The sequence below is a fragment of the Dendrobates tinctorius genome, unplaced genomic scaffold (assembly GCF_039654945.1).
Source record: "Dendrobates tinctorius isolate UK_male_01 unplaced genomic scaffold, ASM3965494v1 ptg000104l, whole genome shotgun sequence".
NCBI classification, from domain to species: domain Eukaryota; kingdom Metazoa; phylum Chordata; class Amphibia; order Anura; family Dendrobatidae; genus Dendrobates; species Dendrobates tinctorius.
The window spans coordinates 20,062,216-20,084,476 of record NW_027361772.1 but is presented as its reverse complement, the minus strand read 5'-3'; the positions used below and the strand labels follow the sequence as shown (position 1 = coordinate 20,084,476).

Here is a 22,261-nt window from a genome sequence, read left to right as displayed (position 1 = left end):
AATGTCTTAAAGGGGAAATCAGTAAGTAGGTTTTTGCTATGTAATCTGAAAAGCAGCATGATGTAGAGGAGGAGGCCCTGATTCCAGGGATGTGCCACTTACTGGGCTACATGTTGCAGTTTCAATAAAAATCAGTGTTTTATCAGCAGGAGATTATCACTGCAGGACTGGGTGTCTCGTGCCAGGAAGTCTTCCTCCTGCCCTGTGTAACCCCGAGAAAGCAGGGATTATAATCACAAACTGTAGCAAGAATCCCAGTACGTGATACATCGCTGGCATCAGGGTCTCTACCCCTACATCGTGATGCTGTCAGATAACTTAGCAAAAACCTGGTGGCAGATTCCCTGATACAGAACTTGGGTCATAAAGAGTCAAAAGTAAAACATATTTTAGTATTTTTATTAAAATAGAGACTTATAACGCTCAGGCGCACAATATTAAAAGACAGTCTTTCAGTATACTGATTAAGACATAGAATAAAATAACTATACATGCATTAGTGGAGAATAAGCCCTGAGGCCCGAATCACAAGGATCGCCCACTCCACACAATCAGCTTCTGCTACGATCTCTGGTGTCAGCCTCCTGCAGACTTGTATGTGATGGAGCAGAGTAACAGTCTATGTGGCACATATCATGAGTTCTGAGCCCAGTCCATAATACAGACCGCTCAGGGCGTAATCAGTAATGTTCCCTTATAGTGTAACCAAGAAGTGTGTGCACCAGAAGACCCAGCCTGTCAGCAGCGTCTGAGCTCTGTCCCCTTTATAACGACTGACCAACATAATAGCTGTGCACAGGGCCGCTTTCAACATAGAAGGGGTCATTTGAGAAAATTAAAAAGGCTCATCCCCCCCACCCCCAAAAAAAGCACCATCCTTGTCCACGGGCTGTGTCTCATATTGAAGTTTTATCACATTCAGTTGCATGGGACTCCAATGTAATACCAGCCACAGCCCATGAACAGAGGTGGCGCTGTTCTGAAGACCCTTTTTACTAATCTCAAAAAACCCCTTTAATGGAGCATTTTGGAGGAACCAGATTTTGTTCCTAGTTTCCGGTAACACGGAATTTTTCACATGACAGGATGACTGTGCCGATGTAGCAGAGCTGGCAAGTGGTGCACCGCGATAAATAAATAGCTGTACCTGCGGATGATCAGCTGTATAAAATTACGAGCTCTGCTATGTGTGTGCTTTATTATTGTAGTTGGACTTTTTTCCTTCTTATCTCAAAAAGTTAAAACTATCGTATTTATGAAAAGTTTCTGCAATGTCCACAGGAGGGCGACAGAGGAAAATAACCCAGTGCAGTGTTAGCATAGATACTGGGTGGTGATAATGGACGGAGGAGAGTGATGAATGACTGTATACATATACCAGAAGGCGAGGTAGCATATACGAGTATATGGGTTACACGGTACACTCACAGAGAATAGCGGAATCTTACAAACCCAATGATCTGGAACATGAAACATCTGAACTAGAAGCTTCAACTTTTTAATTTCCTCTTGTCTGTGTGAACTTCTGCTTGGTCGTCCACTTAAAAAATTGATTTTCTCACCTTTCCTTCTTCAGGAGCGCACTGCTCCCCTACTGTCCTGCTAGCGGCGTGCTCCTGAAGATTGACAGCTCAGACCAGCGGCCACTGCTCCAAACTGTGCGCTCTCTAATTCTGCAGGATCAGAGACACCGAGGCTGGACGGATCCAGCGATCTGGCCAGCTCCACTTACAGAAAACAGCTTTTAAAGAGATGCGCTCTTTGCCTAGGAGACAGGCGTCTGCTTCTAGACTGCAGGGTCGTCGGCAAAGAGCAGGGAACTAGAAATAAAAACCTCTCGGATCTTGAGAACAGAGAGGACTTCTACTAAGAGGGCAAGCTGCAGTCACTCGATTTTGCAATTTTACCCATTTAACAAGATGAGACAGAATCTACAACTATCTGGTGGATAAATGGATGCATCTTTCCAGCACTTCTCTGCTGTCATGTTGGGGTTTGCAATGTAACAGGTTGGCATATTCCCACATCTAAAGAAATGTGACCACTGCAGCCAATCAGTGACCTCAACTCACACATACAAGTATCACCGCTAAAGCAGGTGATTGTCTGCAGCGGACACATGTCATCACCCTAAGAAAAAGATAGTACAGTGACCACCTATCATGCTGGTTGGAGTGACTACGTACAGTAGCATGTAAAAGTTTGGACACCCCTAGTCACAATTACTGTTGTGGTGAATAGTTAAGCCAGTTGAAGATTAAATGATCTCTAAAAGGCATGAAGTTAGATGACACATTTCCTTTGTATTTTAGGCAAAAAAAATATACGGCATATATAAATATATATATTGACATTTTTGTCATTTTTAGAATTACAAAAAGGAAAATGGGCCGATGCAAAAGATTGGGCACCCTTGGAGATTTGTGTGCTCAGATAACTTTGACCAAAGTTTCAGACCTTAATTAGCCTGTTAGGGTTATGGCTTGTTCACTTTCATCACTAGGAAAGGCCAGCTTTATAAAACTCAGCTTCCTCTAACCTCATGCCAAAAAAACGGCCGCCATGGGTTCTTCTAAGCAGCTGCCTAGCTCTATGAAAATGAAAGTGGTAGAGGCCCACAAAGCAGGAGAAAGCTATAAGAAGATGGCAAAGCGGTTTCAAGTTGCCCTTTCCTCAATTCGGAATGTAATTAAGAAATGGCAGTTTACAGGAACAGCGGAGGTCAACATAACATCTGGAAGACGAAGTAAAGTTTCAGTGAGAGCTGCTCGTAGGAGTGCTAGAGAGGCAAATCAGAATCCCCTTTTGACTGCAAAAGACCTTCAGAAAGATTTAGCAGACTCTGGAGTTGTGGTACATTGTTCTACTGTTCAGAGACACCTGCACAAACAAATATGGCCTTCATGGAAGAGTCATTAGAAGAAAACCTCTCCTGCGTTCTCACCATAAACTTCAGAAGTATGCAAAGGAACATCTAAGCAAGCCTGATGCATTTTGTAAACAAGTCCTGTGGACCGATGAGGTTAAAATAGAACTCTTTGGCCACAATGATCAAAGATATATGGGGAGAAAAAAAAAAAAAAAGTAAAGAATTTCAGAAAAAGAACGTCTCGCCAACCATTAAGCATGATGCTGGAACAATCATGCTTTAGGGATGTGGCACAGCTAATGGCACGAGGAACATTTCATGGGTAGAGGGAAGAAATGGTCTCAATGAAATTTTAACAAATTATTGATGCAAACATAACAACATCTGTAAAAAAGCTGAAGATGAAAAGAGGATGGATTCTACAAATGGATAGTGATCCTAAACACACATCAAAATCCACAATAGACAACCTCAAAAGGCGCAAGCTGAAGGGTTACAGTGGCCCTCAAGTTTCCCTGATCTTACCATCATTGAAAATCTGCAGTTAGACCTCAAAATAGCAGAGGATGCAACACGACCCAGGAATCTTACAGAACTGGAAGAATGTTCCAAGGAAGAATGAATGAAAATACCTCAAATAAGCATAGCAATATTCTTGTCTGGCTACATAAAGTATTTACAAGCTGTGATACTTTCAAAAGTGGGGGCTACCAGGTACTAAGGCTGGTTTCCCACTAGCGTTTTTTAGCGCAGCGCATCGTGCGCACCATGCGCATGCGTCCTGTGCCCCTATGTTTAACATGGGGGCGCATGGTCTAGCGTTTGCACGCGTTTGTTGCGCATGCGGTTTTTTGTAGTGTGCGCCTAGGCGCGCCGGATGCACCCTGTTGCATTTTTTGTGCCTCCAACCTGTGTCAAAATAACGCATGCGCACAAATGCGCAAAAAAAAAAAAAAATCACATTACAGTCTATGGGAACGTAGGTGTGCGCATGGACGAGCGCACGTCTGCGTTTAAAATTGCATGCGTTTCAAGAGTTAACAAGGCTACAAACTGGGTAAAACGCATGCGCAAAAAAAAAAAAAGCAAACACATGCAAAACTCATGATGCGTTTTTTGCATGCGTTTCTACTGTACACGAAGCACAGCGCTAAAAAACGCTAATGTGAAAGTAGCCTAGCCATGCAGAGTGCCTAAAGTTTTGCATCTGTTTATTTTACATTTTGTAATCTTTAAAATATAAAAGATGAAAATATAGATTTTTTTTTTTTTTTTGCCTAAAATACGAAGAAAATGTTTAATTTATAACTTTAGGACTTCTAGAGATCAATTCATCTTCAACTTGCTTAACTGTTCACAAAGAGAGTAATTTTGACCAGGGGTGTCCAAACTTTTACATGCCACTTGTACATGCATTTTTTTCTTCCCTGCAGGTAGTTACGGTATATATGCCCCTATAATAAGATGCTATAAAGAATAGATAGAACATGACAAAATGTGTAGTAGAGGTGAGTTTACCATCTCTCAAGGCCCCTTATCTAAAATGCCTGCCTCCTAGTCATCCAGGAAAGATACGGACTGATAAATATTTCCTGCCGAGTCCTGATGTAATGAAGCAACCAAAGTGGCGTCTGAGAAATAACGTGATGCTTCCGTTCATCCATGCAAGTGTGAGCAGCAGACAGTAATGGATGACGCACACGTGACGTTAGCGCACCAGTTATAACTTTCTGGGAGCGACTAGTTTTACGGCAGGAAGAACGGACCATATTATGTGCAGCCGGGAGAAAAAAAAAAAAAAAAAAGAAAAGAACTCGGCCGACAGAAGGCTAAAATGTGAGAATGTCTGAAGATTATTTTTTACAAAGGCACCATATAGACCATTCTGTCCTGGATGCCCCGCTAGCTTTTATCAAGCCACTAGAGGGTCCATGCGGGAAGCCACTGGGGGAACTTGAGGACAGGATATTACTTTCCAGTATCGGTAGTGCGTCTCCAGTGTGTCCTATCACAGACATAGGTATATTCTGGACGCAGCGGTGTAGACATCACCTGATGTTCTGTATAACCCTAGCCCCGGCCCTTCGGTGTCATTTGCCATCAGTCATCGGCCACGATGGATAAGGCGCGCAGCTCGGCTAGCTTTGCCTCATTTTCCTTCTCTCGCTCAGCGTCTGACAGCGGCACTTCATCCACTTGCAGAGCCAGCTCTCCAAACACCCGAGACATCTCTGTGTAGTACACCACCTGGGGGAGAGATGACATGAGCTGGATTAGAAGAAAGCTGGCCATACACCTATCCATGGCGGCCGGCTGAATGGATTCCTCCAGACCTTCGAATACACAATCTGCACATCCACGTTTGCTCCAAAGGGAGCGGGAAATAAGCGACAGCCATCAAGCTCCTCCGCAAAATAAAAGAGGAACCAACACGCCCACACTGTATAAGGGGGACTGAGGGGCCATTATTACTTTTGCTGAAGCACTCAAACCATTGTTAATCGCTAAGGGAGCACCAAGGATATTAGTTTTAGGGGCAATCAGAGGGCAACATTAAATGTAAAGTGGGCACTTAAGATAAAGTACCCTTTGTACCCCTATAATGTGACTATTAAAGTAAGCATTATTACTTTCTGGGGGGCATAATGTGGCATTATTACTTTTCAGGGCACTCACACAGAATTAACTACACAGAATTATATTTTCTAAGGAGCAATTTTACCATCTTGGAAGGCCCAAAAGGGAGTTCCAACATGTAAGGGGCACAGTTGTGGCATTATTATGTGGGGCAGTAAGAGGAACGCTGCTATTGTACCACACAGCAGGTGCAGTAATAGGGACACATACAGCAGCAGCGGCTCAACATTGGGGTATCAGCAGGATGAGAGGTTTGTGCAGGTTGGGGATAGATGGGGACGGTGCTGGAAATGAGAAGTCAGATGTGTCCTTCTTGTATTCTCTGCAGCAGAGTCCTGGCTCGAGAAGCTGTCATGTCGGTCTGGGCCAGATGGAAAAACGGGAAAAGTGAACGACTCCACCAGAAAGAACATCAGCAGTAAGTCACCATCTAAAACTGTACTGATCTCTTATATGTTCTTCAGGACTGGTAGCTACCACTATATGGGCACTGTAATAGTGGTAATATCGGTCATGGTCTTTGTAGCGTTGCTCTTTTTCAGTAAGAGCATAGTCTTCTGCTGAGGTTCCCCTTTAGTTGTAAATATGGTTACCTAGATTAGGTGATCACTCATATGTGTTTCTCTCCCCTATCTACTGTGCTAACTTGTCATTGAGGATGCTTGATCACTCTTTACCTTCCCCACCCGCCCCCGACTTTCAGTCAAGAGTTGTTACAACCTTCTAAACAATCGATGGACAACCAAAATCGACAGGGTCGGCCAAAACTCGACAGGTTGGGGTGACCGTTATCTAATGCGTGTGGCCACCTTTAGTAGCAATACTTAAAAGTGTGCACATGTTACAAAAATGATTACAAAAAATGTATTAAAAAAGACAAAAATGTAGAAATTATAAAGAAGAACAGATTTCATTCATACTTGTGCTCTGATCAATGACTGGAAGCTGGGCTTGAAGAAATCGATACGACTGTTATAAAACTTCGGCATCTCATCCAACAACTGGCGGTTCTTCACCTCAAAATCCTCCCGGATAGGGCGCAGCTCTTCCCGCGCCTGTGGGTTACAAACACAACACCATGGGAATCTTGTGACTTCAGCGGCATAACACTAGATGGCAGTGTTTGGCATCCTACAAAACTAAACTTTCAGATGGCGAGGTGTCAAAGTCACACAGTAATGGCATAGACTTTAGTGTTTCCTGTCTAAATGATGCAAATTGTCTCTTCAGAGAGGAAGAGGACTAGAACTCTAGTGCCACCTATTGGAGGTAGCAATCCTAAAAGTCAATGTTGACCCTTTAACGAGCCTAGTTACATGACTTAGGATAAAAGCCAAACCAGAATCTCCATTTGCAGACACTGTTTCGGGGTACTGCCCCTCATCAGTGCAAAGTGGGAGATATGGTTTGGCTGTGAGAGAGGCGTCTGACCGATATCCAAGAAATATAATTTCTCCTTGCGGAGAATGACATGCTAAGCATGTCGAGGTGAGGAGACTTAAAGCCGCAATGCTTCTCTGGGAAATATGCTAATTATGCAAATTGTCTCTTCAGAGAGGAAGAGGACTAGAACTCTAGTGCCACCTATTGGAGGTAGCAATCCTAAAAGTCAAACCAGATCTCCCACTTTGCACTGATGAGGGGCAGTACCCCGAAACACAGTGTCTGCAAATGGAGATTCTGGTTTGGCTTTTATCCTAAGTCATGTAACTAGGCTCGTTAAAGGGTCAACATTGACTTTTAGGATTGCTACCTACAATAGGTGGCACTAGAGTTCTAGTCCTCTTCCTCTCTGAAGAGACAATTTGCATAATTAGCATATTTCCCAGAGGAGCATTGCGGCTTTAAGTCTCCTCACCTCGACATGCTTAGCATGTCATTCTCCGCAAGGAGAAATGATATTTCTTGGATATCTGTCTAAATGACCACCATTACCCTATACACCTCATCATCCATAGCTGTTTCTATCAGCCCATTCAAAATCAGTATATACTATATGCAAAAAAAAGTCTACACACCCCGGGATAAATTGCCAAGTTTTTGTAGTGAAAACAAAAACATATAAAGAATCATTGCAGAACTTTTTCCACCATGTATATGTACAAATCCATTTTGAGAGGGAACATAAATAACCAAACTAAAATAATGCGGTTGTCAAGTGTGAACACCCTCTTATAGCTGGGGATATAAGTGTATTCAGAATTAGCAGCCATGAAAGCCATAGGTTGTTGGTCTTTTTTTTTTTAAAGGGATTTCCACTACTAGGACAACCCCCTTCTTGACCAAAACATTCGGCCCCAATAAAATAATAAAGCCTATCCTCGCCTCCCGTGTCGGCGCCGTTCCAGCGATGTCAGCACTCACGGTCCTGCCTCCTGTCATCGCCACGTTCCCCGACCTACTGTTGAAATGAACATCAAGAGGAAGCCAGAGATCAGCGGCCGCCGAACTTCCGCTTCATGTTCACTTTGTACGAAGGCGGGGACCGAGACGCCAGCGCTGATTGAGTGCTGGGCATCACGTATCATTCCACTGCATCACAGCCCCGGGACCGTGAGTGCCGACACCGCTGGAATGGCGCCAGCACGGGAAGAGAGTATAAGCTTTATTATTTTATCAGGGCCGAACATTTAGTTCAAGAAGGGGTTGACCTAGTAGTGGACCACCCCTTTAAGAATCCGACTTGAGTTCTTATTACATTTACCTTTTCTTTATGGGGGAAAATCCCTTTACTATCTAGCAAACAGCGATTAAACAGATATTCAGCATACGGTGAACGGTCGGGGTGATATCTGTTCCAGAATGTAAAGAAATGAGAGAAAGGAGAAAGCATTTTGTGCCAAAGGCCAGCGCTGAAACAGGAAGAAAGAGGCCATAGAATGAACCCCCCTCCGTGACCGGCGGCAGACACTAAGCCCACGATCAGTACCTGTCACATGCTGCCGATACTGACTATAAATATTCCCTAGAGAGTGACTGAGGGGAATGGCTGCCTGAAATAGACTCGAAAAGGAAGTGGCAGAAAGAGAAACCGTAACTACATGTTAGAGATGACAATTCTGTCTAGTGCCGCTACGTCACCCATTACTACAGTGAGACTGGGCGATACACAGCAGGCATGACGCCACCATCAAACCCCTCACCTGGTGTAATTTGGCAATCACTTGCCCCGTCCTTTCCTTTTCTTCATGTTTCTCAACTTTTAACTGAAGTCTCTTGTATTCCTGCAGTGCCTGCTCCCTGCGCTTCACTGCCATGTTCAGAGAGGGGAACACGCTGCTGTACCTGCATGGAACGGATCCAAAAAATTCTATACTATACCAATACATGGAGGTTATCACACAGACTGCCCCTGTACATTGTAATTCTGAAAAATGTGAAAAAGACCCCTGGCTTAAAGGGAATCTGTCAGCAGGTTTTTGCTATGTAATCTGAGAGAAGCATGATGTAGGAGAAGAGACCCTGATTCAAGTGATGCGTCACTTACTGAGCCAAGTTTTAGCCATCCCAATAAAATCAGTAAATATATGGCACTCCTATTCTGTGTAGTGGGATCCAACCCGTAAATAATGTAGAAAATTACTTCAGAAGTGAACAAAAAGGTATGTTTATTCGGTAATCTTTATAATTAACGTTTCAGTCCTATACTTGGACCTTCATCAGAACTGATTACCATCGGTGAAAGGGAGGATACTGCTGCTGTGGTGTTGATGTATGCACATCGCTAAGAAATGGCACTAAAAAATTCACAAAAATTATCTTTTAGACCTAAATTTTTTTACTTTCACAAAGGTAACAGGAGACAATTGGACTACAAAAACTTTTGTGCAATTTCCTGAGTACGCAGATACCCCATATGTGGTGGAAAACTACTGTTTGGGCGCAAGGCGGGGAGGGATGCAGTACAGCCCCAGGGCAATGTGCATCGATGGCCTGCTGTCAGACAGCAGACACCTTAACTTGGTCACAACGCAATGCAGCGCTGTATATACTGTATACGGCGCATGTCGGGAAGGGTTACACAGCACGAAATTAGCACTACAGGACTAGGTGTCATGTCTCCTGGTCCAACCCCCCCCACCACTGATTGGGTGCTCTTTGTTTACATTAACAGAAAGCAGCCAATCAATGGTGTGGGCGGGGTTATACAGAGAAAACTGATTCTATCACAACTGCTGCAGCCAGTAAATTAAGTGATACATTCTTGGAATCAGGGTCTCTGTCTCTACCTAATGCAGCTCTCAGAATAGATAGCAAAAAACTGCTGCCATATTCCCTTTAAAAATCTCTGACCATTTTGTATCCACAGCTTTCAGGTCTCCTTTGTGCTCCAAGGTAACAAACTACAAACAAACTGTCTCTTTAGACCCCCTGTTTACTACTTCTTGCTATCCACCTGAATACATGTATACGAGAAGGTGAGATATAAAATGGGGTAGGACTACAAGGTCAGACTACATAGTGTTAATTTGCAGTTTGTAACTATGGAGGCACATAACTTTGCATTTGACCTGCAGACAAGGAAGACTTTCTTACAAGCAAAATGGCTTTATATTTGTGACATTGCTTAAAGGGCATGTTCACCCCTTACAACCAAACGAACACGTACAACATGAAGCAGACTATTCGTTTACCTCTTCAATGGATCCATCACAGTTTTCTGAATTTGGTTTACCTGAAAAACAAGAAAAGAGCACAAGTGAAACCCCTAGCTGTTAGGAGATCTCAAGAAATGAATTCAGCACCCTAAATCTAGTACCTACACGGGGAAACATCTAATCACTTAAAGTTGAAAGACCACCTGAAGGTGTTTTTTTTCTTTTTTTTATGGTTTTTGGATACAGATGCTGTAAAATGATGAAACGAGACAAACAAACTTCAGACCAGAATACATTTTCTTAATCCATGATACAATAGCACAGGAAACGCTCACATACAAAACCATACACCTTTACACCTTATTTCATATGTATTGATTGCCTCTTGCTGGCTTGACTGCTTTTTATTGCTCTTTCTTGGTAGAAATCACACTGTTGGGATGATTATATAGCGGTGACGATTGAATACGTTTTTTCAAAGCAGTCTTACTCAGTCTTCACATGGGATTTGTGATTTACTTATTGCACTAGCACTTTCTCTACTTCTAAATCTACAGTCATAGTTTGCTCTCCCATCCTTTGAAATAAAGGTGGACCTTGTGTGACATACCTGTGCTATTCACGTTTCAACTTTAAATTAATTACCATTTTTTTATATATATTTTTTGTCTATTTTACATGTAATTTGAATAAATTATATATAATTTTTACTCGGGAGTCTTGTGCTCTCTTTTATCTCTGCTTCTGTTAAAATGATGAAACGAGCATTATATACAGTATTTTTTGGACTATAAAATGCACCGGATCATAAGACGCACCTACGTTTTAGAGGATGAAAATAGAAAAAAACAAATTGAAGCAAAAAATGTCATCATGACGCACTGTTATATGGGGAGGGGGGGTGCGCTGCTGACACTGCGAGAGGAGTAATATCCCCATCCTGGTATATATATCTGCCCACATTCACCTGCTATACATGCGCCCCCATCCTGGCACACACGGCCCCTTCATCCCCATCCTGGCACACACGGCCCCTTCATCCCCATCCTGGCACACACGGCCCCTTCATCCCCATCCTGGCACACACGGCCCCTTCATCCCCATCCTGGCACACACGGCCCCTTCATCCCCATCCTGGCACACACGGCCCCTTCATCCCCATCCTGGCACACACGGCCCCTTCATCCCCATCCTGGTACACACGGCCCCTTCATCCCCATCCTGGTACACACGGCCCCTTCATCCCCATCCTGGTACACACGGCCCCTTCATCCCCATCCTGGTACACACGGCCCCTTCATCCCCATCCTGGTACACATGGCCCCTTCATCCCCATCCTGGTACACATGGCCCCTTCATCCCCATCCTGGTACACATGGCCCCTTCATCCCCATCCTGGTACACATGGCCCCTTCATCCCCATCCTGGTACACATGGCCCCTTCATCCCCATCCTGGTACACATGGCCCCTTCATCCCCATCCTGGTACACATGGCCCCTTCATCCCCATCCTGGTACACATGGCCCCTTCATCCCCATCCTGGTACACATGGCCCCTTCATCCCCATCCTGGTACACATGGCCCCTTCATCCCCATCCTGGTACACATGGCCCCTTCATCCCCATCCTGGTATACATGGCCCCTTCATCCCCATCCTGGTATACATGGCCCCTTCATCTCCATCCTGGCACACATGGCCACCATCTCCATACTGCTATATATGGCCACTATCCCCATCCTGGTATACATTGCCCCCATCCACCATCCTGTCATACATGAGCCCCCCGACCCCATATAAGACACACCTTTTTCTTCCAAAATTTGTGTGTGTGTATGTGGCTGCAGCAATCATGTGTTAACGGGAAGTCATTGCGGTAACCCTTAAAAGACTGTCCGGGATCATTTGGCGCTGAATGAAAAGGTAAGCAATGCTTATTCTGTTATTATCGAACTTCACCTACTGCCCCAATTCTTCCCCAAAATAGAAAAGATGTTAAATTTAAACTAAAAGAAAGAGACAACAGATCATGAGACCTATGAGGCTGGTGTATTTATTTTGAAAAATCCAAGTGGAAATTAATGCACGATCCTTTGCAAAAAAAGTTCAGGCTTAAGAAAATAAAAGAGCATTTTATACAACCATTTAGATATGGATTTTCAAAGTAAATTCCACCGTCTCATCAAGTCTAAGATGTGTTTAATAATTTATACAGTTTATATTGTGAAATCTGGTGACGGATCCACTTTGAAGGCTGCTCCTACAGATTAGCGAATTACCTTTTCTTGGTTAAAAGCATCCATACGTTTCATTGCCGTGTCAAGGGCGGTCACCATTACCAAGAAATCCTCGTCCGGCTCACACAGGGGATTGCCAAGAAGGTCGGAGGTGATCCTGACAGCAGACTTCGACATGGCTAAGGAAAGATGCAGAAACGCATATTTGTATTACTAAGCAATCTAACTTGGAAAGGAAAAGACTGTACACCTACCTAGGTCTGCCTCTATACTTTTCTTCATGTCTTTTTGGAGCTTTTTGGTTTGGTCTTCCAACCTGTGGAGAAATGAGAAAAGATGGAGACATGCAATCACTGGGCGAGACCAAAAAGTGTAGCAGTGAATGAGCTGGAGAGTATGTTACTCACTGCTGGAGCTTGCCACATTCTCGCTCAAAGTCCCTCTCTACCTGAAGGAGAAAGGAGAAGACTCATAAGTTTGTTTAAAGAAAATAAAAATATGCATAGAATTATTCAACTAAAAATGCAGTGATCTGGTATTTTGCAGGCATTTATCTTTCCTAAGTCTAAAATATTAACTGGATACTCTGTGAATGTTGTGGTGGTGGTCTGCAGCACGCCTCTACCTAAGATTTCCATCCACATAGCCATGTAAAGCACCACTCTGCTCTTCCCGAATTGCTACATTCCCAAGATGATCAGTTTTGATCGAACTCAAGAGTCAAGACACTGGCATAGGTATATTATCAGGGTGTTCTTGTTTCCTTCAATCAATGTCAAGAGTTCTATGAAGTCCCCAGACACGCTTTCTTTTGGTACCTGTAACTAAGGCATGTATTAAATACCCAGTTCCCAGATATTGGAAACATTCTCATATCCTCATACCCTCTGATTTGAATTCTAAAGAGCTAGGGGGTATATCTACTTTTTATACACCCAGCTACTAAGCAGGAGATGCTCCTCATCACCATTGTTGGTTGAGGCCATATGGAGGACACCAATACCCTCCCTATAAGAGCCGAGGATTGGAGCGAGGCCTTTACCTCCCTACAATGTTTCAACGGCAATTAATAACAAGCTGACCCAAATGTATAAAGTCCATCAATGCTATCTGACATCTAACAGGTTATATAAAATGGGTAGATTCACCACTGCAGATTGCCATAGGTGCGGGGAAGAGGCGGCAGATTTTATACACCTGATGTGGTTTAAACTGTTGTGCGTTTCACTTATAGCTTCATCAGGGAAGCTGACTAACTATACAAGCGGAACACACACCAGGCATGTTCTGTTGGATGAGTGCAGGATTATTACTGTGTGTGTATAACTTTGTTTGCGGCCACTTGGCGTGGGAACAAAGTGGTGCAAGGAAGAGCAGAAGATGGCAGCTTATAAGTAATTTTTAATGACACCATTCCCTTTATGATACAATGAAATGAAAAATGGGTAAAAAAAATTCCAAAGTGGTGAAAAAAATGCCAATTCCGCCATTGTTTTATATCTTTTTTTTTTATTTATTATTATTTTACTACGTTCAATGGACTATACACGTTTGGTACTGGCATGAGTAATCATGGGGCCAGGTAATATTTATAGTGTTGTAACATTTTATGGTTTAAATAGTAGTGTGTTTTGTGACACCATTCTCTGAGATCTCTATTTTTCCATGGATGCAAAATGACATGCCATTTATTAGTACGAATCTCATCAATTTTTATTTGCTTTTTTTGTGGGAGAAGTGGTGATTTCCAAAAAAAAAAAATTCTACAGTTCTGATTTTTTCTTTCTTTATGGCATTTACAGTATGGATAAAATAATTTTATAGGTTTGATAAATCTGATGTGGCAAAACCCAAAGATGCTTATTTTTCTCATTTATTTTCAAAAAAAGGGGATGATTTAATTTTTTTCCCCCTTCAACTATTTTCACACATTTTTTATTCGTCCCAAAGACTTCAACCTGCGATCATTTGCATTATATATTGTAATACTTTAGTATATAGTGAAATTAACAATCTCACCAGATGTCGGTAACATCCCATCCCATCCACACAAGCAAAGAAATCATCCATAGATGTCATTAAATTTAGTTTTGTGTAATAATGAGAAATGACACAGGGAAAAGTATTGACCATATGGAGAGAGATGCAAAAAGCCAAGGAAAGTCATGACACCAGCTGAAATCAGTAATTAGAAAGCAATCCTAAAATAATATCAGCTGGTTAACCTGATGACGGATAAAAAGGTGTCTCATTACCAAGGTGCCACACAAGAAACATCTCATGATGGGTAAAATCAGTGAGCTATCTCAAGACCTTCACAACCTTATTGTTGCAAAAGATACTGATGGCATTGGTTACAGAAGAATTTATAAACTATAGAAGGTACCATTGGAGCACTGTTGGGGCCATAATACAGAAGTGGAAAAAAATATCATTACACCATCAAGTCCGCCACGATCAGCTGCTCACCACAAGATGCCAGACAGTGGAGTGAAAATAATTATCAGAAGAGTGTTATGTTTGACACCAATCTCTCCTTCACATCCCATATACAATCTCTTGCCTGCTCTTGCCACTTACACCTAAAGATGATCTCTAAAATCCACCCTTTTCTCACCTTGGAAACAACAAAAACCCTCACTGTAGCATTGATCCTCTCCCGCCTGGATTACTGCAACGCTCTATTAATTGGCCTCCCCATTACTCGACTTTCCCCTCTCCACTCCATACTTAATGCAGCAGCCAGGGTCATCTATCTGGCTAATCGGTACTCGGACACGTCCGCTCTTCGCCAGTCCTTGCATTGGCTGCCCATTCATTATAGGATCCAATTCAAAGTACTTGTTCTCACCCACAAAGCTCTCCACAGTGCAGCACCCCCTTACATCTCCTCCCTCATTTCTGTCTATTGGCCTAACCGACCGCTGCGCTCTGCAAACGACTTTCGACTAACCTCTGCACTAATCCGTACCTCCCACTCTCGACTCCAAGACATCTCCCACGCTGCGCCAACCCTCTGGAATGCTCTACCCCAAGAAATTAGGACTATCCACAATTTGCATAGTTTCAGGTGCTCCCTCAAAACACATTTGTTCAGAGCGGCCTATCACGTTCACTATTCAAAGTCATTCTATGTGTAAGTGTGCGTGTGTAGCCCATTCACTATCTCCATCCATCCCTCACTCCCTCAAGATGGCTGGACCATCATTGTAAATACACACCTGTAATTTGTATCTCCCCCCACCTCATTGTAGATAGTAAGCTCTCACGAGCAGGGTCGTCTTATTTTGCTTTAATTATTGTATTGTTAACGTTGTTACTTATGACTTGTGTTTTGAAACTGTTAAACTGTAAAGCGCTGCGGAATATGTTGGCGCTATATAAAGATTATTATTAATATTAATAAGCCAAGGACCACCTGTGGAGAGCTATACTGTCAAACAGCTATCTGCCAGGATTGCGAAGAAGAAACGAGGGTTGACATTTCAGTAAGATAATGATCCCAAACACACAGCCAAGGAAACTCTACATTGGTTTCAGAAAAAGAAAATTAAGCTGCTAAAATGGCCCAACCAATAACCGGACCTGAAACCAATACAATATTTATGGAAGGAACTAAAGCTGAGAGTTCACTGAAGGATGACACGGGAACTTCAGTATTTAAAGAATGTTTGTGTGGAAGAATGAGCCAAAAATCACACATGAGCAATGTAGGCGACTAGTTCCTCCATGTAGGAGGAGTCTTGTAGCTTTCATTACCAACAGAGGATTTTGTGCAAAGTATTAAATACATTTCAGTAAGGGTGTTCAATACTTTTTCCCTGCGTCATTTCTCTTTATTACACATACCTTAATTTATGATCATCGATAGTTTGATTTCTTTGCCTGTGTGTTGATTGGGTGGGTTATTAACAACATCTGGTGAGAATTCCATGACAACAGCACTTTTAGAAATACAGTTACTTAAAAAATTGGTGACGTGTTCAATATATTTATTTTGCCCTCTGTATATGTGTATATTATATTTATAGTGTGGCAGATCGGCTCACTCAGCTGCTCAAAGAGGTAGTCACCGGCACACTTTACATTTAAGTTTTCAGCTGGTATATCAAAAACGTACTGCATAAACCAGTGAAAAATTAGCTAAACAAACACAGCCCCTTCTGGAATAACGAGAAAAACAAGATACAGTACGGTCTGTGTGATTAATGGGGGGGGACAATAATCAGTTCTCTTTAATACAAGCACAGCTCTGGAGATATCTTCTCCAGACACAGTGAACACTGAATGAATCCAAAGGCTCCACTTTTACCTTTTGGACCACAACCTGGGTTGGAGATATGGTGAACAGCCTCCCACCCATTCTTCAGCTGTTCATAAAGACCCAGCCCTTAATATGGCCGATTAACCCCTCTCAGCACATAGCATACTGGAGCATTTTTGGAGGTTCATATCACATATATATTTAGATATAAATATATAGTTATGACTGGCCTCTAGCCGGTTACCACTGACTGGACAGTATCAGAGCTTGGCTCAAAAACAGTAAACATTAAGTTGTCAATTTATTCCCCAAATTTCTGGGAGGGATAACAATGCAGAGTTATGAAGAAAAGATATGCTTATATAATGGGGAATTCGATTCCTTACTAAAATAGATGACAGCTCCTGTTTACTATGACCGGTCTTCATTCTCTATTGTCTATATCCGGTCTTAGACATATTTAGGAAATTTGCCAGTGGAACAATATTAGGGATTATTTCACAATCCCCATTGTGTCGTATCTGACCGATTAGCAAATATCTATGTTCCATGACTTTGACCTTCCTCCTGTTTACAGTAGTGGAAAGCAGAACTCTGTAGTGAAAGGCAGTAATGGGAAGTGCCTGGTAATCTCCGTGTCCATGATGTCAGAGCTGCGCCTGCCCACTCTCCGGTGACAGAAAAGTTGGGATGTTTGCAGATGATGTGGGTGAGAAGGTACACAGTTACACACAAAGGGAGGCTTTGTGGAAGATGGGAGTAGAAATCCCAAAACATACAGATGGCATTATCTACCCACTCTGCATGGTAGAAGGGCAAGCGCCCATCAGAACATGGGCATAATGGTCACGCTGTCAATATATGGAAAGGTTCTGGGGGCTTATCAGAACTGATAACCACTCCAGCGTTTTGTTTTTAGCTTTTCATTTTACCACTGGAATAGTGCTTCTAATCTAAGGTTCCTGACACGTACCATCCGCGATCTTCACCAACAATTTCCTCTGCGCCCATCGGTCTCCGGGAGGTTGTGACTTGCCAAATGGCTCCAGTGTTTGTTGGGAGAGCTGGAGGTCACTCTTCAATGCAAGTCTATGATACCATTGTTCTGGCTCTCACAGACTTGCATTGAGAGCTTGTGATGTAACTACTGGGCAGTCAAAAGTTGTGGTCACCACATGGAGCCTCGAAAACAGAGTGGCGCCGAAAAAAGGAGAAGGTGCTGAAGGACGAAAACAAGATCAGTGGCAGGGACTTTACATTAGGCGCACCACTCCAGTACTGAAAAATTAAAAGTCAAAACGCTGGAGTGGTGCTTAATAGGGATACTCCAGGAAAATAGAAAAATAATTCTAGTGGTCACGCCTTCATAAACTATAAAGCTAACATCCATAGTGTGGTTTTGAATTGCAGGTACTGCAAGGATCACAGAGAATATGCTCCTCAGTCAGGAATGTAACATCACAAATCGGGGATGCCCCTGGTGACAGGACGTTCCCTAATAGCATCTCCATCCATGCAGTCTGGGATCAGCGGCATGGCCCTCTGATACCTCCTTCCAGGTAGTCCGAGACCAGGGGGCATGGCCGAGCTCTGCCTGCCATCCTCCTGCCCTCTCCATTTGAGATCTATGCCTGCTAGTTTCACAGCTTCTTTATTACAGTCATAGCTCCCTCCATGTCATAAAGAAGCTGCAAATATAGGCTGCAATCCACTGCAGAGCAAACTCAGGAGAGTGCACAAATGTGTACTGTCGTGTCAGGCAAGGAGCAGAGGAAGAGTGATGATCTACATAGGTGGCTCTCTCTGTTGGGTCCATAGACTTTCAGAAGAATAGGTCAATCCATTTCTGTTTTGTGGCTAAGTGGGGACCCCACCGATTGAACCCTCCAGCAATCAAACACTAATCTATCTTGAGGTCAGGTGATAAGTTGTGATTCTGGGGACACTGATTCAAGGATTAGTCTACCAATTGGTAAACATTACCATGATAAAACTCCCAGAACCAGAATGTGTGGACCTTACACAGTACCGGGCAACAAGCTGAAAGGTACACTCAGAATCCCTTCTGTACACACTGGGAAAGCTTTGACATGAGACATGTGCCCATTAGATAAATTCAGCATCTCTTGGCTACTAGAAGACTGAACACTTCAGTAGGATGACGGATGTTATAAATCACAATGCTTTATTATTTTTTTTTTTTTGCAGTATTATTAGATCTATTATCCCTTGTTTACTTACTGCTTTAGGAACAATCTGCCTTTTCGGCCCAACCTTAAAAGGGTTCCTAGAAGAGAAAAAAAGATAACAAGTATGAAAACAAAGAAAGCATACTGATAAAGTGAGCTCCCCTCAGTGGCGGCTGCAGGTGGCTAGCATCTTATTTTACTGTAGGTTATTAATCTGCACAGCATTTTGGACTTTTTTTTTTTTTTAAAAAGATTTTATCCCATGATCTACAGTGTGAGGACACTACCGATTCACCACTACCAACCCTTTCCTAAACATTTATCCCGGCATCAGGCTGAAGACCAAACAGCAAAAAAAAAAAAAAAAAACGGCACACAAGCACACAAGAGAGACATTCCCTTTTCTCTTTGGCACAAAATAAACAAAGCCTCCCCAGCTTCATTAGGTCCCGACGCTTGTACTGTGGGGCACACATGGAAAGACTGTAAGCCAGCGTCGGATGTGGCAGGATGGCCCGACTGCCCACTGGACTATGGACCTGCTGTGCAATTGCAAAGCCACATATTAGAAATAAAGGGGTACGATATTGAGGACCTTTTCTGATCATCATCATCATCATCATCATCATCATCATCATCATCTTTATATAGCGCCAACATATTCCGCAGCGCTTTAAAGTTTAACAGTTCCAAACACAAGTCATAAGTAACAACGTTAACAATACAATAATTAAAGCAAAATAAGACGACCCTGCTGGTGAGAGCTTACAATCTACAAGAAAATAGTTAATCACATTCAGATTGGTGCAGATCATACTAGATTCCCTAAATAGAACCTATTTAAAAGGGGCTGTCGCACCTGAAGCAAACCTTGCATAGCCAGAGAATATGCCGGAAATGTCTGACGTGTCCCCAGCTGTAGGATTCACATTTATTTTAAGATTAGGGCTCCGATGCGTGCTGTCGGGAACGAAGAGGTGACTGTCAGAGGTTATCGAAAAGATTCACAGAAACCTGGGTCAGCGGCCACATCGGTAGTCTACGGCCGCCTGACCAGTGACCTCCTATTTGCCGGCATCACCACCTCTTCTTTTGATTAGTAGGTCTGGCGTGGTGTCATCATTGCAGTATAACACACGCATGAGGACACGGGGAGGCGACTAATCAGAAGATCAGCACCATAAAAAGGATAAGTCTTGCTGAAAGTATTTTTTTCTGATCCAGAAAGGAGACAAAACAGATATGGTCCAATGTTTCAACCGTGAGCGGTCTTTGTCAAGGACATGAGTGTAGCAAGAGCCAGGAACCGGTAAATGCACCCGGTACCCTGCACGGCCCCCGTACCCTGCACGGCCCCCGTACCCTGCACGGCCCCCGTACCCTGCACGGCCCCCGTACCCTGCACGGACCCCGTACCCTGCCACTTTTTTTGGGCTGAGATCTGTTTGTCTAAACTAAAAGCGCCATCACTTTATGTCTTATAGGTAATATCACTCCACATCCTACACTTTGAATTAGGTAAAGCTCCAAATTATTCACCCCCCCAACCCCATGGCCGGTAGTTGCAAGAATTCAGTATTTTTTATATTATTTTATAGGGGGATTTCCAGTCGTGATGCTGCATTTATTAATAGATTACATTCTATTAACACATCTCACCTAGAAATCCTCTATAAATATCTACGCTAGTAACTAACAATACTTTCTTTTCCATTACACCGATGTTGTAAGACGCTCAAAATGGAAAAGCAAAGCAAGAGTGGAGAAAAGAGGAAGAGGGGTGCGAGTATCACCGCACCGATAACACAACGTTAACCCTAGCTGCTCTTTTCCTGTCTGCACTTGCACAGTGGAACAAACCCGGCTGGGTTTTTCTAAGGTAACGTCTGCTTACTTATGACGCAAAAAAAAAAAATAATACCTTTACTAACTAGGATGTGGTTACCCTGTCAGCTGTATGTAAAATTAGATTAAGCAGTCTGAAAATTTACCAAATTCATCACAATGACCCATGACAGAAGATACCCCTTTATGACACCTCTTGGGTGACTGATGTTGCGCCACTTCTGTCAACCAATGTCACATACCCTTTCACATACCCTTTCCTGAAAGCAACAGCCCTTGTCAAAAAAGGCAAAAATTGTAAAAACACAATTCAATTGTACTAAAACTTTAACGATGCAGACACTGATTGTCAGACATCATTTTCGGCATAATCCAGCTATTTGAGGCAGGCGACCACGTCTTGGCATCTGGCTCAAATAGGTGGATGCTGGCGAAAATTATGTCCAAACGAGAACAATGCGACTCCGACTGCATCTTTAAAGTGAATGGCTCCATCTGCAAAAACACCCGAATCCTGTTTTACAAAACTTCAGACGTAAGCCTCGATGTAGCATCACACAGTAGCCTAAAACACAATGTGAACCTAGCCTAAAGCATGGATGCAAAGTTTGGTCTCGCTCATGCAGAATGGTCTCTACCAGAAGGACGACCATGTGTCCTCCTAAAAGATCATCTTTGGTGGTCCCAAAGATTGTTTTGTACTTTGTTAACATCTGTGTTGGTCGATTCCAGTGTTCTGCTTCATAATACGCTCAAATTTAGCCTTCTCCCTTCAAGCCTTTACTCACAATTGTGGAAAAAAAAGTACAGTTATCGTAGGGTGGGCTGACCTGCTTTGGGTCGAAGTGTAGAGCTGCTGCAAAGAGCAGTTCTTCTGCTAGAGGACTTGGCTTCATGTTTCACATGGCCATCTCTAACAATATATGCCAATGTCTGGGAGACTCCTTAAAAAGGGGGAGAATCTCAGAAGAGTTGGCAAATCTCTAAAGGTGTTCCTCTGAAACCTATATGAATAGAAAACTTTTTGGAGGACCTGATTTTCTGATGCCACCAAACGGAGACCTGGCATCAAATAGGGGTGAGAGAGGGCATGGTATAAAAGTTACTAAAGACATAGTTCACAATTTAATGTGCGCTACTGCCAAACAATGTGGACGTCGTCATGATGCTTTTTGAAGGGCCGGTCAACCCCATTCAACTTTTTTTTTTTTTTTTTGGGAAAAATCAGCTATCCAATGAAAACATGTATTCATTTTTTTGGGAGCCCCATGTCGTCTTTTCACTAAGGCAATCTAACATTTACAATAGGCTAAAATTAGCTAAATATAAAAGGAGATTCGTAAAACAAACTCCACACCAACATCACCACCGTAATGAATTGGACTCAAACCTCTTTAAGGGTCATATTATCTGTGCTAAAACACAAGTAAATGCAATTTAACAAAATGTGGAAATATAATTCGAAAAAAAACAATACAAAAATCTGTATTTCTTTGCAGAAATAAGATTTGCTAGTTTAGAAGTACGGAAATGTGGCACAGGAGAGATTCACTAAAGTCTATGCCAAGCGACATATCCTGAACACATGGGTAACAATGATATAATGTAAAAGTGCTGCAATCG

At 42.8% G+C, this 22,261-nt stretch overlaps 1 protein-coding gene across 3 annotated transcripts in view; it reads right to left on the bottom strand.

The window, feature by feature from the left end:
- Nucleotides 1-378: 378 nt before the first annotated feature.
- BIN3 (bridging integrator 3) overlaps nucleotides 379-22,261 on the bottom strand; it is a 61,353-nt gene continuing 39,470 nt past the window's right edge. For all 3 annotated transcript variants that reach the window (XM_073588905.1, XM_073588906.1, XM_073588907.1), the window contains exons 2-9: nucleotides 18,846-18,891; nucleotides 12,748-12,788; nucleotides 12,595-12,656; nucleotides 12,383-12,519; nucleotides 10,141-10,181; nucleotides 8,650-8,791; nucleotides 6,427-6,561; nucleotides 379-5,116 (exon numbers count right to left, since the gene is read on the bottom strand). In XM_073588905.1, the coding sequence (XP_073445006.1) occupies nucleotides 4,970-5,116; nucleotides 6,427-6,561; nucleotides 8,650-8,791; nucleotides 10,141-10,181; nucleotides 12,383-12,519; nucleotides 12,595-12,656; nucleotides 12,748-12,788; nucleotides 18,846-18,891 (751 nt within the window). In that variant the 3' untranslated portion in view covers nucleotides 379-4,969. The remainder of the gene's footprint in view (nucleotides 5,117-6,426; nucleotides 6,562-8,649; nucleotides 8,792-10,140; nucleotides 10,182-12,382; nucleotides 12,520-12,594; nucleotides 12,657-12,747; nucleotides 12,789-18,845; nucleotides 18,892-22,261) is intronic.